Below are 15,280 nucleotides of genomic sequence, written 5' to 3'. Positions count from 1 at the left end.
CCTCATCATCATTGTCATCATCACATTTCCCCCTCCTATTGAAGTAGGAACAGACACAGAGTAAATCAGAATGTGCCAAACTGTGGGCCTCACCGTCATATCCCCAGAGCCTAGCTTAGGGTCTTATTCATAGGAAGTCCTCAACAAATATGAATTGAATTGAGTTGAACTGAATTGAATTGAATTCATTCATTAACAAAGTAATACCCTCTACCCAAATTCCTCCATCTAGATAGAGATTAAGGTAGCATTTATAAAGTACCATCTTCTCATGGTAGACCTCTCTTCCATGCTTTTCCTAAGTGCTGAATCCTGAGCAAGTGAATTGTGCCCTTTTATTGCACCTTTTAATCACACTTATTCCTTATCTATTTTTTTTTAAGCCTTGTTCCAGCTCCCAGGAGAACCCCACACAAAATTGTCGTAGCAGCCACAGGCTGATATTACTTCACAATGGTGACTCTTGTACCTTGTATCCTTGGTTGCTACTAGAGATGGGTTGGTTACCCATTATATATGAAGACAAAGAAACTCTCTCACACATACATCAGTGGCCCGTTGCTTTTCAGTTGTAAGGAAACAAGAGAGTGACTATGTCACTTAGGAAGAATAAATGATGTGCTAAATAAGAAACAGTCAAACCAAGTATTCTCAGGCACTCTTTTCAGACGGTTATTTGCTACTTAAATACAGAGTCTGAAACTTGGTAGCACGGTGTTCTGTCCTCAACAATATAGATCAGAAATTGGCAAACTATTGTCCATGAGCCAAATCCAGCCCTTGACCTGATTCTGTTCAGCCATGAACTAAGAATCATTTTTATAGATAAATATTTGCCATCAATATGATGAGAGGGAACACTAATTTTGAACCTCATTTCAGCAAATGTTATTCCCCTTAAAAACCCCATTCTTCTCATTAGTAGACCTATATGACAAAATACTGTATTCAATTATTATTATTATTATTATTATTATTATTATGTTTTAAATTTCAACACTAAAACTTCTGGGAAATTTGTTCTCTCTCTTGTTATAAAACATATAAGGGCTGCCCAAGCCTAAAATATATATTATCTATCCCTTTACAGAAAGTTTGCCAGTTAACGCTCTAGACATTTCCAGATTCATCTCCTGCCATGTCACACCTCATCCTCAGAACACTTGTCGTATATGAATATATGTGGCTCCCCAAATTCATATCTCTCTCTCCATGACCCAGCTGTCCCTTCTGCCTGGAATGTGCCTCCTTTCTGCCTACCTGATTGTTTTGCCTACAAAATCAGACTGATCCTTTAAGGTCCAGCTCAGATGCTACCCTCCTTTCTGAAGTCTTTCCTGATCCTTCAAGTCAGACTCAGAAATACTCAGAAAATCTGTGACCTAAGAATTTCATGGTTCTCTTCCCAGAAATTCAGAATGTGTGCATACACAAGGGCAAAATTACCTCTTTGTGTTAGCTGAGTGGTGCTCAAACCCATCTGGGATAATGATGATGAGAATAGTTACCATTCATTGAGCACTTACTATGAGCTAGGTACTATGCTAAGTACTGTACATACATCACTCATTCATTTGTTCAATTAATTTCTACTAAGCATCTCCTAAATACCATGCACTAAGCTTGATGCTAGGGGTGCAATGGTAAATGAGACAGATAAGAGAGTCACAGACTTAATGGAATATTCAGTCTTCCAACAACTTTGCAAGGTAGGTATTATTGGTTCTCTTTCACCAATGAGGGAACAAAATCAGAGACTAGAGGTTAAGTAACTTGCCCAAAGTCATATAGTTAACAAGTGGTGAGTAGAATCTGAACAAAAGGCCCCAGATAAAGCTAGACATCTAAGAGGAGCTGAAAATTACTGGTAAGTATTGTACTCTTAAGTGGCCTTCTTTGTTATCTCATTGTTAAAGACCTTGAGAAAGGAATATATAGTTCCTAACCTCTTCCCTTCCCAATGGAACTAACTCCAGGCTTTTGACACAGTGCACAGGTACACCTCCTTCAGGAAGTGGTCCCTGATTCAGATTGAGTCAGACACCCCCCTTTCCTCTATGTCCTCTCGTTATCTTGTGCATATTTCTACTATTGAACATACTACCAACACTATAACTTTCTTAATATGTTTCTCTCACTAGACCAGGAACTTTTAGGACAGGTACTATGTGTAATTCACTTGTGTACCCAGGTCCTAATGTGGTGCTTGATAAGTGACAGATGTTTGCTGAGTGAATAAACAAAAGACTTTCATTGGTAGCCTACTCTATTCCATTCTCTCAGTGATAACAATAAACGTGGCCGGTGCTTACTGTGATGGGTGAGAGTGTTACCTCCCCCTATCTTCATCACGACTCTCGAAGTGCAATTGTCTCCATTTTACGGATGAGAAAACTAAAGACTTTCTCAGTGTCACAAAGATTTTTAAGTTACACAGAAATGATTCAAACCCAGTTTTAGGGGCGCCTGGGTGGCTCAATTGGTTAAGCATCTGACTTCGGCTCAGGTCATGATCTCACGGCTCGTGAGTTCAAGCCTTGTGTTGAGCTCTGTCTGTGCTGACAGCTCAGAGCCTAGAGCCTGCTTTGGATTCTGTGTCTTCGGCTCTCTCTGCCCCTCCCCCGCTTGCACTCTGTCTCTCTCTCAAAAATAAATGAAGATTAAAAAAAATATTTTAGGGGCGCCTGGGTGGCTCAGTCGGTTAAGCGTCTGACTTCAGCTCTGGTCATGATCTCACAGTTTGTGAGTTCGAGCCCCGTGTCGGTTCTATCTGTGCTGACCTCTTAGAGCCTGGAGCCTGCTTCAGATTCTGCGTCTCCCTCTCTCTCTGCCCCTCCCCCACTTGCATTCTGTCTCCCTCTCTCTCAAAAATAAATAAACATTAAAAAATTAAAATAAATTAAAATAAACTAAAAAAACATTTATTAATTTTTTTCTTAAACCCAGTTTTAATGGTCAGCAAATCCTTCACAGGACACCAGGATGCTTCCCAGGACTCATCCCACCATCCCATCCGTGAATCTTCCAACAGAAGTAACCAGCCCTTATTGTGACTCGAGAGAGCTCTGGCCCCTGATTTGAAAGCTCAGCAGGCCCTGCCTGGTACTTTAGATACTTGCATCCATGTTACCTGCCTCACAAGATGGCAAGCTCCTGTGAGCGGGGACTGTGTGCTCTGCACATTAAATCCTAGCCCGTAGATGCAGTCCTTTGCATGCTCTGAAGATGCTGCATTGAACTTGGAATAAAAATAATATTAAGCGCACTGCATTATGATTATGATAGTATGATCAAATAAATCCAACCTAATTCCCTGCTTTTACAGTATAAGCCTCTTTCACAATGGACTAAAAGCTCTGAAGGATAGGAGGGATTTAGAAGGAAGATGGGAGGAGGGCAAGAGAGAAAACCGAGCAGAGTCCAGCCGTGGTTACATGTGGGGCTTGTCAAGGCCCAGCTCAGTCTGTGATTCGGCTAGATCACCTGCTTGGATCCCCCTGATTTTAATGTGTAACCAAAACGGAGAACCTCCAGGAAAAAGCATCAGGTGTGTGTGGGGAGCAGTGGGCAAAAATGCTGCAAACAGCAGATAGCTCGGATCCTTGAAGGCCTTGACTGCAGTCTGAGGTACTGGGCCTTGCCCTGGAGGGGAAGGGAATCCCCCTTACCCTAGTTTTCATATTTAAAGAGAGAGAGAGATTCACTTTAAAGTCATTATGAAGTCTAAATAAAAAGACATGCTAAAGCAATTGGCACGGAGTAAGCACTCGGCAAATGAGGTCGAAATTCAATGATGTCTCTGTTCTCGCTAATGTGCTCCAACTTTGCTTTCTACCATTGTCTATCTTACATCTGCTACGATGGTTTAAGAGAACAGTTCTTACAGGCCAAGATGATTGTAAAAATGCACTCCAGGATATGCCACAACATCAGCCGACTTTTTGAAGTCACTGTACAAAATAGACAGTGACCACAGGGAACAGCACAGTGGAGGAGGTGGTGTTTCCAGGAGGCACTTATGGTGGGTTTTGTGGCTTGGGGCCCGGGCCCAACTTTCCCACCAGAAGGGGTTATGCCAGGCTTGGTCCTACAAAACCTCTTCGTTCAGCTTGGAAACAAATACACACCGACAATGGGCTGTGCTAGGACAGCGAGGATAGGGAAGAGTACTAGAGTGTTTTCTATACGTGTGGGATAGCTCCTGCAGGGGACACAGAGGCCAGAGGCAGGGGAGGTGGGAAGTTGGGACAATGGTGGGGCCTATGCTCTCCCTCTCAGATGGGGACGACACACAGACACCAGTGGTCCGTCCTTGACCGACTCTTCTTCTGCCTACACCTGCTGCGTCAGTGCATGTTGGGCCCCGGCCTCAACATTCTCTTCTCACCCTCTTTATTCCCCACCCACCCTGAAGTCTGTGGCTTTGATCCTCACAGCTCCGTGTCCAGAGCTTTTCCATTCTGCCTTTTCTCTTGAGCATCAAACCTAGATCTCCATTTTCTTGGTTTGTACTTTTTTTTTTTTAATTCTTTGTTGAGGTATAACAAAGAATAAAGACCAAAAATCTTAATTTTTCACATGTGTAGATCCACATACCCAGCACCCAGATCAAGATATAGAACAATTCCAATATCTCAGACGTTCCCTTGTGCTCCTTCTCAACCTGTTACACAACGTACCCTCAGCGATCATCACTATTTTGACTTTCACCATCACTTCCTTTGACCGTGTTTGATAGGCATACAAATGGAATCGTTCAATAAGTGCACTTGTCTCTGTTCCTTTCATCCATCATTATGTCTGTGAGATATATCCTTATTATAGAGTATTGCAGTAAGTTTACTTCTCATATAACACTGGTCCTCATCAGGGGCAAGTGTTCCCCCTGCAGGGGGCTTTTGGCAATATCTGGAAGCATTTTGATTATCACAACTTAGCAAGGGTGAGGGTGCAGTGGGGAATGCTACTGCACGGAGTGGATAGAGGCCAGGGATGCTACAATGCACAGGATAGCTCCTCACAACAAAGAATTATCTGGTCCAAAATATCATTAGTGCCAAGACTAAGAAACTCTGTGTTTGGTTTCCTATAGCTGCTAAATTGAATTACCGCAGACTGAATGGCTGAAAACAATGCAAATGTATTATCTTTTCTTTAAGTTTATTTATTTACTTTGAGAGAGAGAGAGAGAGAGGCAGAAAGAGAGGGAGAGAGAGAATCCCAAGCAGGCTCCGTGCTGTCAGCATCGAGCCCAATGCAGGATTCGATCTCACAAACCAGGAGATCATGACCTGAGCCAAAATCAAGGTGGATGCTTAACCAACTGAGCCACCCAGGTGCCCCCAAATGTATTATCTTATAGTTCTAAATTAAAAAGTCTGTAATGGGTCTCACTGGAAAAGATCAAGGTGTCAGCAGAAGCAAGGTGTTCCTTCTGAAGCCTCCAGGACAGAATCCATCTTGCTGCCTTTTCCAGACAAAGTCTGTGTCTTTTAACAGTCTAAAAACCTAAAGGCAGACAAGTGGGTACTAAGCTCTGACAGGGAAGTAATAGTACCATTTCTGAAGGGCTCCTATAAAGATTCTAGGAGAAAATGTATCTAAGATTTCTAGCAGCCTGCTAGGCACATAGTAGTCACTCAATTAGCTACTATTATTATTTCTAATGGTGAAAACTAGCATCTTTAGTAAACATCAAGAGAATTTTTTGGGAGCACAAGCTGGTGCAGCCACTTGTATTGAGGTTCCTCAAAAAACTAAAAACAGAACTACCCTATGACCCAGCAATTGCACTACTAAGCATTTATCCACGGGATACAGGTGTGCTGTTTTGAAGGGACACATGCACCCCAATGTTTATAGCAGCACTATCAACAATAGCCAAAGAATGGAAACAGCCCAAATGTCCATCGATGGATGAATGGATAAAGAAGATGTGGTATATATATATAAAATGGAGTATTACTCGGCAATCAAAAAGAATGAAATCTTGCCATTTGCAACTACGTGGATGGAACTGGAGGGTATTATGCTAAGTGAAATTAGTCAGAGAAAGACAAAAATCATATGACTTCACTCCTATGATGACTTTAAGAGATAAAGCAGATGAACATAAGGGAAGGGAAACAAAAAAAATATAAAAACGGGGAGGGGGACAAAACAGAAGAGACTCTGAAATATGGAGAACAAACTGAGGGTTACTAGAGGGGTTGTGGGAGAGGGGATGGGCTAAATGGGTAAGGGGCATTAAGGCATCTACTCCTGAAATCATTGCTGCACTATATGCTAATTTGGATGTAAATTTTAAAAAATAAAAAATAAAATTTAAAAAAAAACCCCAAAAAAACAAAAAAAGAGAATTTTTAGTTTGTTGGTTGAGGTCAACAATTTTCTTCATTTAGTAGAGAATTAGAAGCTCACCTGTTAGCATTTATACAACCGATAGAACTTGTAAAGCCAAAGTTGCATTGATTATAGACATGGCTATAATCTTATGGACAATTTATTTTAATCTTAGTGAACATTGACTGGAATATTTCAGTTTTGCATCTGGGAAATTGAGTGATTCTTAGTGATTATAGACTTAGATTTAGAACTATCACTGGCTTGACTTTTTTTTTTTTTTAACATTCATATATGCCATGTTTTTCCCCCTAAGAGAGCAACCAAGAATTGCCTGTATCTTATCTCCTCTCCTCTTTGTGGGTTAGTTTCAGTCAACATTATAGCTCTGAGAGTTAACTGCACAAGATCAACCAGTGATCTAGCAAAATGCTTTGTACACAGTAATTTCTCAGTAAAAATTTCCAAATAGGTATAAGGCATTGCTGAGTTAGGTACTCAATGTGGTTTCTGTGGTAAGTTTCTGTTCTGGTCCCCTCTGATTACTCCTTCTTTGTCTTTTTCATGGTTATTCCTTCTGCTGTCAGTACTTTACCCACCCCCACACGCAACCCCGCCAAATTCTTATATCCCTCAGGGCTCCATTCTCTGATGGCTAATTTTCTATACTCCCTCTTTGGAGATGACATAAATATGTATGCAAACATTCCAAATTTAAAAAAGCAAACCAAATTCAGCATCACAAAATAGATTTTTATACAAGTAGAATTTATCTCAGGAATGCAAAGATGGTTCAATATCAGAACAATCTATTAACAGATTCAAAAAGAAAATCATCTCAGCTGATGCAGAAAAAGCAGTCAACAAAATTCAATACCCATCCACATTTTTAGAAACCCTTGGTAAACTACGATAAAGAGAAATTTCTTAACCTGATATGAAGCTATCTCATAAAAACACAGAGCAAACCACACGCTTAACAATAAAACTTTAGAAGCATTTCCACATCTCAAGACAAAGATGCCTGTTTTCACCTACTATCAAAACCACACCTTGTCTCCTCACCAATGTAGCAGTACACACACACACACACACACACACACCACAACACATAAATATTGGAAAGGAAGACAATAAATTGGTATTTGCTAAAAACATACATTATCTCCACAGATAGTCCAAGAAGTCCGAGAGGGTCTACAGACAAAACTAATTACAGAGTGTGATAAGGTTGATGAATACAAGATCAACATCCAAAAATTAATACATATGAAGAATAAAAAATTAGAAAATGTAATAAAATATATAAATAAAATATAATCTTCATAATAGAAAGAATAATTTAAAATATCTTTGACAGGGGTGCCTGGGTGGCTCAGTTGGTTAAGCGACCGACTTTGGCTCAGGTCATGATTTCGCAGTTTGTGAGTTCGAGCCCCTGTGTCGGGCTCTGTGCTGACAGCTCAGAGCCTGGAGCCTACTTCAGATTCTATGTCTCCCCCTCTCTCTACCCCTCCCCTGCTCATGTTCTGTGTCTCTTTGTCTCTCAATAATAAATAAACATTAAAAATTTTTTTTTAATATCTTTGACAAAAAGAAAAGATGTTGGTGTGGCATTAACTCAGAACAACAGAATAGAACAGAGATCTCAGAAACATATCCAAGCATAAGGGACCTTTATATGATAGAGGAGATTCATGGAGATATTAGTGATGAAAATTTGAACTTAAAAAGGATATTGGGATAAATGAGTTTCCATATGGGAAAAAAGAAAACTGGATCCCTACCTCATTCCATACAGAAAGTTAAAAGCCAGTTAAATTGTTAAAGACTTAAATATAGAACAATAAACCTTAAAAATGTGTGTGTGAGAGACACTTGTGGAGAAAATTACAAACTGTAAATGAAGGACATAAAAGACTTAAATAAATGGCAAGCAACATCATGTTTGTATATGAGAAAGCTAGTAATTTAAAGGCAGCAAATGTCTGCAAGCAATATTTTCCCAAGTAAAGCTTGAAGTTCACCTGTATCAAAATTAGGTGATACTAGACTGCTTGTTAAACTGTAGTTTCTTAGGCTCTACTTTAAACCTACTGAATCAGTATGCCTGAGGATGAGGCCCAGGAATCTGCATTTTAGGAAATTTGCCAGATCATTCTTTGGTACACTAAATTTTGAGAACCCTTGCCTTTGGGAAGTAGGTCATGACCTGAATTACACATTAGAATCACCTGGGACCATTTTAAAAATATTCAGACGCCCAGGCCACACCCCAGACCAATTAAATCGGCATTTCTGGGCAAGGCACCTGTGCATCAGCATTTTTTAAGCTCTCCAGTGACGCCAATGTGCAGTCAAGGCTGAGGACCACTGCCCTGGGTGAAGGTACATCAGGTCTGTTCAGTTTGCTGCCTGTCCTCATTTGAACATTTACTTCTAGTGCTAACCTAGTAGAGATTGGATTTTATCTTGATCAAGGTACAACTCCTTTCATAAAGGTTTTAACTTATTCATTTGGTATCCCCAGCCCTCTATCTGATACATAGCAGGGGCTTGGTGGTCATTTTTTTTTTTTTTGAAATAAATCCAACTAAATAAAGCTGAATGAAATGAATCAATGTGTAGATGGAAAAAATGTTCACCAAACTCTAAATATTCTACTGGATTCAGCAAATCTGTATGGCACCTAGACACAGTGTTACACTGTGAGAGGTAGAGAGGTGAACCAAATACAGCCCTTCTCTCCAAGTGTTTGTGATCTGGTGGAAAGGGCAGATATGGAAAACAGCATCTTATAATCAAGCAGACAATGAGAAGTGTGCAAAGTATAAAAAGGGAATACAAGAAAAATTAGTTCTGAACGGCAAAGCCTGGAAGGTCTCCTTAAAGATTCAGCATCTGAGATTGGCCTCGAAGTATTGCTGAGACTTACCCAGGAAGAAATTAGGGAAATGGGCAATTGCCCTAGAAGCGCAGGGCAGTTCTGTCAGCGGGAGCCAGGTCAGACGGGCCTTTCTCTAACCTTCATGGGAGACTGTAGGGCAGATACTAAAGGTTCCTTTTCTTTCTGACTTCCTTGTTGCTACTCTCATTTGTCAAATACTTTGCCTCTGGTTTATTAATTCTACCTCCTGGTGCCTCAGCTGATTTCTTCCAGGAAAAGTTTCTCATTAGCATTTCTATGGGGAGCACCTGCCACCCCATCTATCCCTATTAACTGATGTCGAGGGCAATGGGGTTGACTGAGAGGGGAATTTTAATCCCCTCCTCATGACTCATCTCTTTTCTAATTGAGAATGCTAGGTCTAAAGTCACAAACGGCTGCCTCGTGAAATCCATCCTTAATATTAAAAATGATAACAGAGGCATGCTTTCCCGATTTTATAGTATCATCTATGTCATATGAGTGTACTAAAGACTAATCAACCTCTTGATCGTGAATAATGAACGAGATCTGAGATAGCACCTGATGCAAAAATCCCAGGCTAGTGTGGATAGGTTATGAATTAGATGAACTAGTTGAATTCAGAAGTTTCCTCAAAATCATAGCGTCAAAGACATACGATGTTATCTACTAACTGAATAGTGTAGGAGAAAACCAATTAGTATGTATATGACTCTGCGTGCTGAATATATATTATACACCAGAATGGTAAGATGATGGATTATGTGTCTTTTCTCTATTTAAGCAAACTGCTCGCATTCATGTCATGTGACAGATGTCACTTGGAAAGCCCATGAGATGAACTAGTCACCATGGTGTAAGCCACCATGATTTATGTAGAGTGGCAGAAGAAAAGGGTTTGTAAATCAAATTATCTCTGAAATGGAACCCAACTTGGCTTCTAATAAGGCAATGTAAGACTCATCTCTGCCAGCCATGGGGCGTACTTAAATTCAGGAGATATTCAGCATCATAGCAAGGAAAAGAACATGAGGCCATAGGGAAGAAATATCAATGTTCCAGATAAGCCTACAATTTCCAGGCATCTTTTTTCTCTGTGGCATATCTGATTAATTGATTCTCTTATTTCCTCATATCTACTTTCACCCAAAGTGCATTTATCTATGACTGGTCAATTTTTCTTCTGAAACAAAAAAACAATGTTAAATTTCACATCAAATCTGTCATGCACTTAAATTGTCCATTAAGGAAATTGATGTCTCTTAGCAACACTCATTCTCTTAATGCTTCAAAACCCTCCTGATTATACAGCAAAATGGAACTGCTGGCCCAAAAGTCACATGCATAATTAAATTTTACAGAAGACCCAAATCAGAAAAATAATTTTTTTGAGGTGCTTAGAGATTTTTTTTGATAGGTTGGTGGAGTTCTGATAGTCACTAAAATAATCATTCTCACCAGCTGCAAGAGCATAGCCTTCCCCCATTCAATCCCATCACTTGCAGTATGAGTATATTTCTAAGTATTTTTTTAATGTTTATTTTAGAGAGAGAGACAGAGTGAGAGTGGGGGAGGAGCAGAGAGAGAGAGAGGGAGACACAGAACTCAAAGCAGGCTCCAGGCTCTGAGCTGTCAGCACAGAGCCCGATGTGGGGCTCGAAGTCACGAATGGCGAGATCGTGACCTGGGCCAAAGTCGGACGCTTAACCGACTGAGCCACCCAGGTGGCCCTGAGTATATTTCTAACTGTAAAGTCTGCCATGTTTGCTGTACAGGTACGGTAGGGTTTTGTGGGGAAGAGGCCAGATGGAACAAAGGTACAGGCCAAAATATTTGGAGGGTTGTATCTAAAGGGTAGGTCATTCCCTGACTGTCCAGCCAATAATCCATGAACAAAGCGAGTCCGACTACCTTGGAAACATAAACTGAGGAGGATCACCGAAGGAGATTTGAGAATTTGGGATCTCTCTTGATTGGCCTTGACTCCGTGGAGGTGAGGAGGGGTAGTTCCTCTGAGGAAGCGAGGTGGGTGTTAAAGTTCCACCCACCTCAGGGTAGTAGGATGGGAGTAGGAAGATGAGGAGACCGGATCCAAAATCTGTGATGTCGGACCAATCGCAGGGCTCTCGGGGAATGAAGCGGGGCCCGGCTGGTAAACAAGAAAGCCAGGGCAGAGTCGCAATACTACATCTTGGCTTTGTTGTTTATGCTCCTTGTCTATTTGCTCCCTTCCTTTCTTTTGGACCGTCTCTTGGTAGTGGCATGAAGAAATTGTGAAAATTCCACTCCTGATGGCTAGGAGCCAAGGAAAACAATCTTGCCTGACCGAAGCCATGAAAAAAAAAAAAGTAGTGCACTCCTGGGGGACCACTGTGGTCGTGATAACAATAAACCAAGAGAGAAATGCCAAGTGGGAGGTGGAATTCAGGAAGATGGATTAGGAGCCAAACATTAACTGCCCCCTCTCATCGGAGAATGCTTTCCAGAGTCAAAATCTGGGAGGGAGAGGACTTTTGTCTAAAAAGGAAGGATACCTATCTATACTATGCTTCGCTCAGCATATGAGAGAGTGGTTGTTACGTTCATTGGAGAAAGACATCAGTCCGACATGAGGCTACATATAGTGTCTTGGCAAAAGGTACTAACTCTGCAGTCCCCCCAACCACAGTCTCCTGCAGGAAGGGGGCAACTGGCTGTGGCATTGATGAAGGACCCCATAAGCCACATTTTGAACACCGCTAGCTCATTTATTCATCATGCACATCTGTTTCCCCAGAGACCCTACAGCCCAATATTACATGTTCAGAGTCAAATGTGATCTGTTAGCTTCTTGATCTGGGTTAAAACATTAGGGCAGGATGGAGAACTAAGCACTCACAAATACATATTATTGGATATACGAAGGGTGAGAAAGCAAGTTGGAAGGGCTGAGGCTGCAGCCGAAGGAGAATTCTAGAAGGATGGAGAGAGGGAGAGGGTATGAGAGACGGAGGGAGGGAGGGAGAGAGAGAGGCAGAAAGACAGACAGACAGACAGACACACACACACACACACACACACACGCACACGCACACACACACACACACAGAGGGAAAATGGATATGCCCTTTCTTGGAGGCATTCATTTACAGGGAATTTAAATGTGCTAAAGAAGGGCTTCTCAGTGGTAGCAGAATGAGCAACACAACTGGAGAAGATAAAGGGAAAGGAGAAAGGAAATACATCAACAGGGGAAAAGGCTGGAGGTACCTAGAAAGTGGAAATCAGGATAACGAGGCGTCATGCACAGGTTGTAATGGAACTAAGACATTGATTTCACCTACGATGTGCCAGGCATAATTCTCCTCCTCAGCATCTCATGTAATCCTCACGATGTCTAGTGCGGTACCAGGCATATAGTAGGCGCTCAAAAATATGTCGAATATTAATGTTTAATAAATGAACAAGCAATTCTAAGAGAACAGTCTATCATCAATCGCATCTTACAAGAACCGGAGGCCCAGAAAGGTAAAGAAATGTGCTCAGTGTGTCACAGCTACTAAGAGGAGGAAGGAATCTGACTTCAAAAGCCTGATGTAGAAGGAGGAGGGTGATTTCCAAGAGCCCTGCCGGGATTCTGGAAAAGGGTGTGGTGCTGGGATGTCTCCCAGGGACTGAGAGAGGGAGGGAAGAATGAAAGGCCAAGTGGACGGGGCTACGGAGGAGGGGGACCGGGCATTTGGAAAGAGGTCTTCTTCTAGGAGGATGGGCCCTGCGGGAAGGCACCAAGGCCAGTGGGCAGCAGCTCAGCCAGCAAGGGGCAGCATCCAGGCGAATGCAGCTGGCGAGGTGGGTGGGGCAGAATGGCACAACCTGTTTAGAAACAGCAAAGGGTCTCTGTTGAGCAGGCAGGGATCTGAGGTGGAGGGAAAAGTGGCTAAAGTGGTATAGGGAAAGACTGGGCAGGCCGGGATGGATAGCGCAAACAGCCTTCCCATAAGAAAGCAGAAAGAAGCCAGCCCTGGAAGGGTGTCTGGGATGCGGCTGGGGCGAGGGTGTGGTCTGGAAGGGGAGGGGCTGCGTGTGCGGCCTGCGATGCAGAGAAGGAGCCTCCGCCTGGCAGCTTTCGGGAAAGGGTAAGGGTGTCTTGTCGCCTGCGCCGAGGCCCGCGTCTCACCTGTAGGAGCTGCTCACCGCGCTCGCCACCTCCTCGCGGATTTGCCTGTTGAGGGCGTCCGCCGCTGCGCGCCCCTTGCCACCCTCGGGGACCGCGGCCTGGACCTGGGCCTGGGCTGCGGGCAGCGGCGTCTGCTCCGGCCCCTGCCCCTCGGCGCGACGCAGCATCCAGGCGGGCCCGGGCTTCCTGCGTGTGTCGCGCTCATCGGCACCGGAGGGCTTTCCGGCTGCGAGGCCACCCGCTCCGCCAGGGGTCGCCTCCTGCTCCTGGGCCTCGGCGGCGGCCTGCGCGGGCCAGCGCTCCTGGCTCTGCGGCCGGCGCTTGGACGCCCCGAGAATTGGCACCGAAGCCTGGGAGGTCGCGGGGATCTGCACGGGCTTGGGAATCCACGGGTGGTCTCCGCGGCGCGGCAGCGGCCAGGCGCGGAAGTCCTTCTGGTACTGGGTCTCGCGCTCGAAGGGCGCGTCGGAAGGCTGGTACTCGCTGCGCGGCCGGCAGCTCGGCTCGGGCCGCTGCACCTTCCAGGCGCGGTAGTCCTGACGCATCACCGAGTCCGCGGGGCCCGCGCTGGAGGCGGAGCCGGAGGCCGGGCCGGGGCCGGGCCCGCTCCGGCCGGGGGCAGCCGCCGCCTCGCGTTCGCCGCTAGGCCCCGGCGCCGGCCCCGTTGCCCGGGCAACTGCATCCAACTCGCCCTGGGCCGGCTGCGTCTCTATGGCGACCGCCCGCGCCGAGGGGGGCGCGTGCGCCGGCTGCGCCTGCTGCTGCGGCGGCGGCGGCTGCGGCGGGGCGCTCGGGGCCTCGGTGGCCTCCGAGTACTTGGTGAAAACCAGCGGCACAGCGATGTCCGCCTTGTCCAGCTGGTTCCAGAAGCGGGCGATGCAGCAGGCCCGCGTGATGCACGGCCACGCCATGATGCTAGCTGCAAAGCTGGCCCTCCCTCTTTCTTTTTTGTGGTTCTAAAGCAAGTCTCTAATCTTACTTCAGTCCCTTGGCCCTCGACCAGTCGCTAATCTGGTTCCCACTGTTTTTCCCTCAGTGGCCTGAGCTACCTCGGTCTCCTCCCTCGGAGAGCACCCAGGAAGGTCAAGCTATCACTGAGATAAAGTCCATAAAGTTCCCCCGATTACCGGCTGCAAACGCCTCCGGGAGCCGCCTGCAAAGGTCTTGGGAGAGCTGTCGGCTGCGGGCACCGATGGTTGAGACACAAGGCGTTCCCGAGTCCCCGGGCGAGGGCGTCTGGGTCGCGCCCCTCCCTGCTGCGGCGGCGGCGCGCAGACCCCGGCCAAGCGAGGCGACGCGAGGCGAGGTGGCTGCGGGCTTAAGCCATGGCGTAGAGGAAAGGCCGAGGAGTGTGGCTTTCGGGTCCACGAGCGAGGCTGTATTTTCCTACTCCGAGGCGTCCCGTCGCAGCCGGCCACCTAGCAGGCAGGGCTCGGAGGCGATCACCTCCAGCGGAGACCGAGCATTGCTGCAGCAGCTGCTCCCAATGATGCTGCAGCCACTGCCGCTGCCGTCTCTGCTGCAGGGAAGCGGCCCCACCCTTATCTACGGCTCGGCAGGGGGAAAAAAAAATCCAGGAAAGATGCTGAGAGAAAGCGCGCTGCAGAAAAAAATCACCTGCTGTCGTCAGCGCGCGCTGCTGGGAGCTCGCCCTCGCTCTTTCCCCTCCCCCCTCCGCTCTGGCAGCTCCTCCCTCCTCAGCTCCTAGGCAACAGCAGAATCTGGGGCCTAGGTGGGTTCTAGTCCCAGCCTGGTGACTGACGTGCTGTCCTCATGCCGGTCGCTTCCCCTCCGGGAGCCTGAGGCCCCTCTTTTGTAAAATAGGGCCAATCGCCGAGGTGGGGGGATTCGGTTTTTAAAATATGAAGGATATC

The 15,280-nt window shown here is 45.2% G+C and overlaps 1 protein-coding gene across 1 annotated transcript in view; it reads right to left on the bottom strand.

Annotated features, from left to right (window-relative positions):
* MAP6 (microtubule associated protein 6) overlaps window positions 1-15,061 on the bottom strand; it is a 76,196-nt gene extending 61,135 nt beyond the window's left edge. The window contains exon 1 of the mRNA XM_043580207.1: window positions 13,407-15,061. Coding sequence (XP_043436142.1) covers window positions 13,407-14,317 — 911 coding nt within the window. The 5' untranslated portion in view covers window positions 14,318-15,061. The remainder of the gene's footprint in view (window positions 1-13,406) is intronic.
* Between the last annotated feature and the right edge of the window lie 219 nt (window positions 15,062-15,280).

Source organism: Prionailurus bengalensis, chromosome D1 (assembly GCF_016509475.1).
Source record: "Prionailurus bengalensis isolate Pbe53 chromosome D1, Fcat_Pben_1.1_paternal_pri, whole genome shotgun sequence".
NCBI classification, from domain to species: domain Eukaryota; kingdom Metazoa; phylum Chordata; class Mammalia; order Carnivora; family Felidae; genus Prionailurus; species Prionailurus bengalensis.
This window is presented reverse-complemented; position numbering and strand designations above follow the sequence as displayed.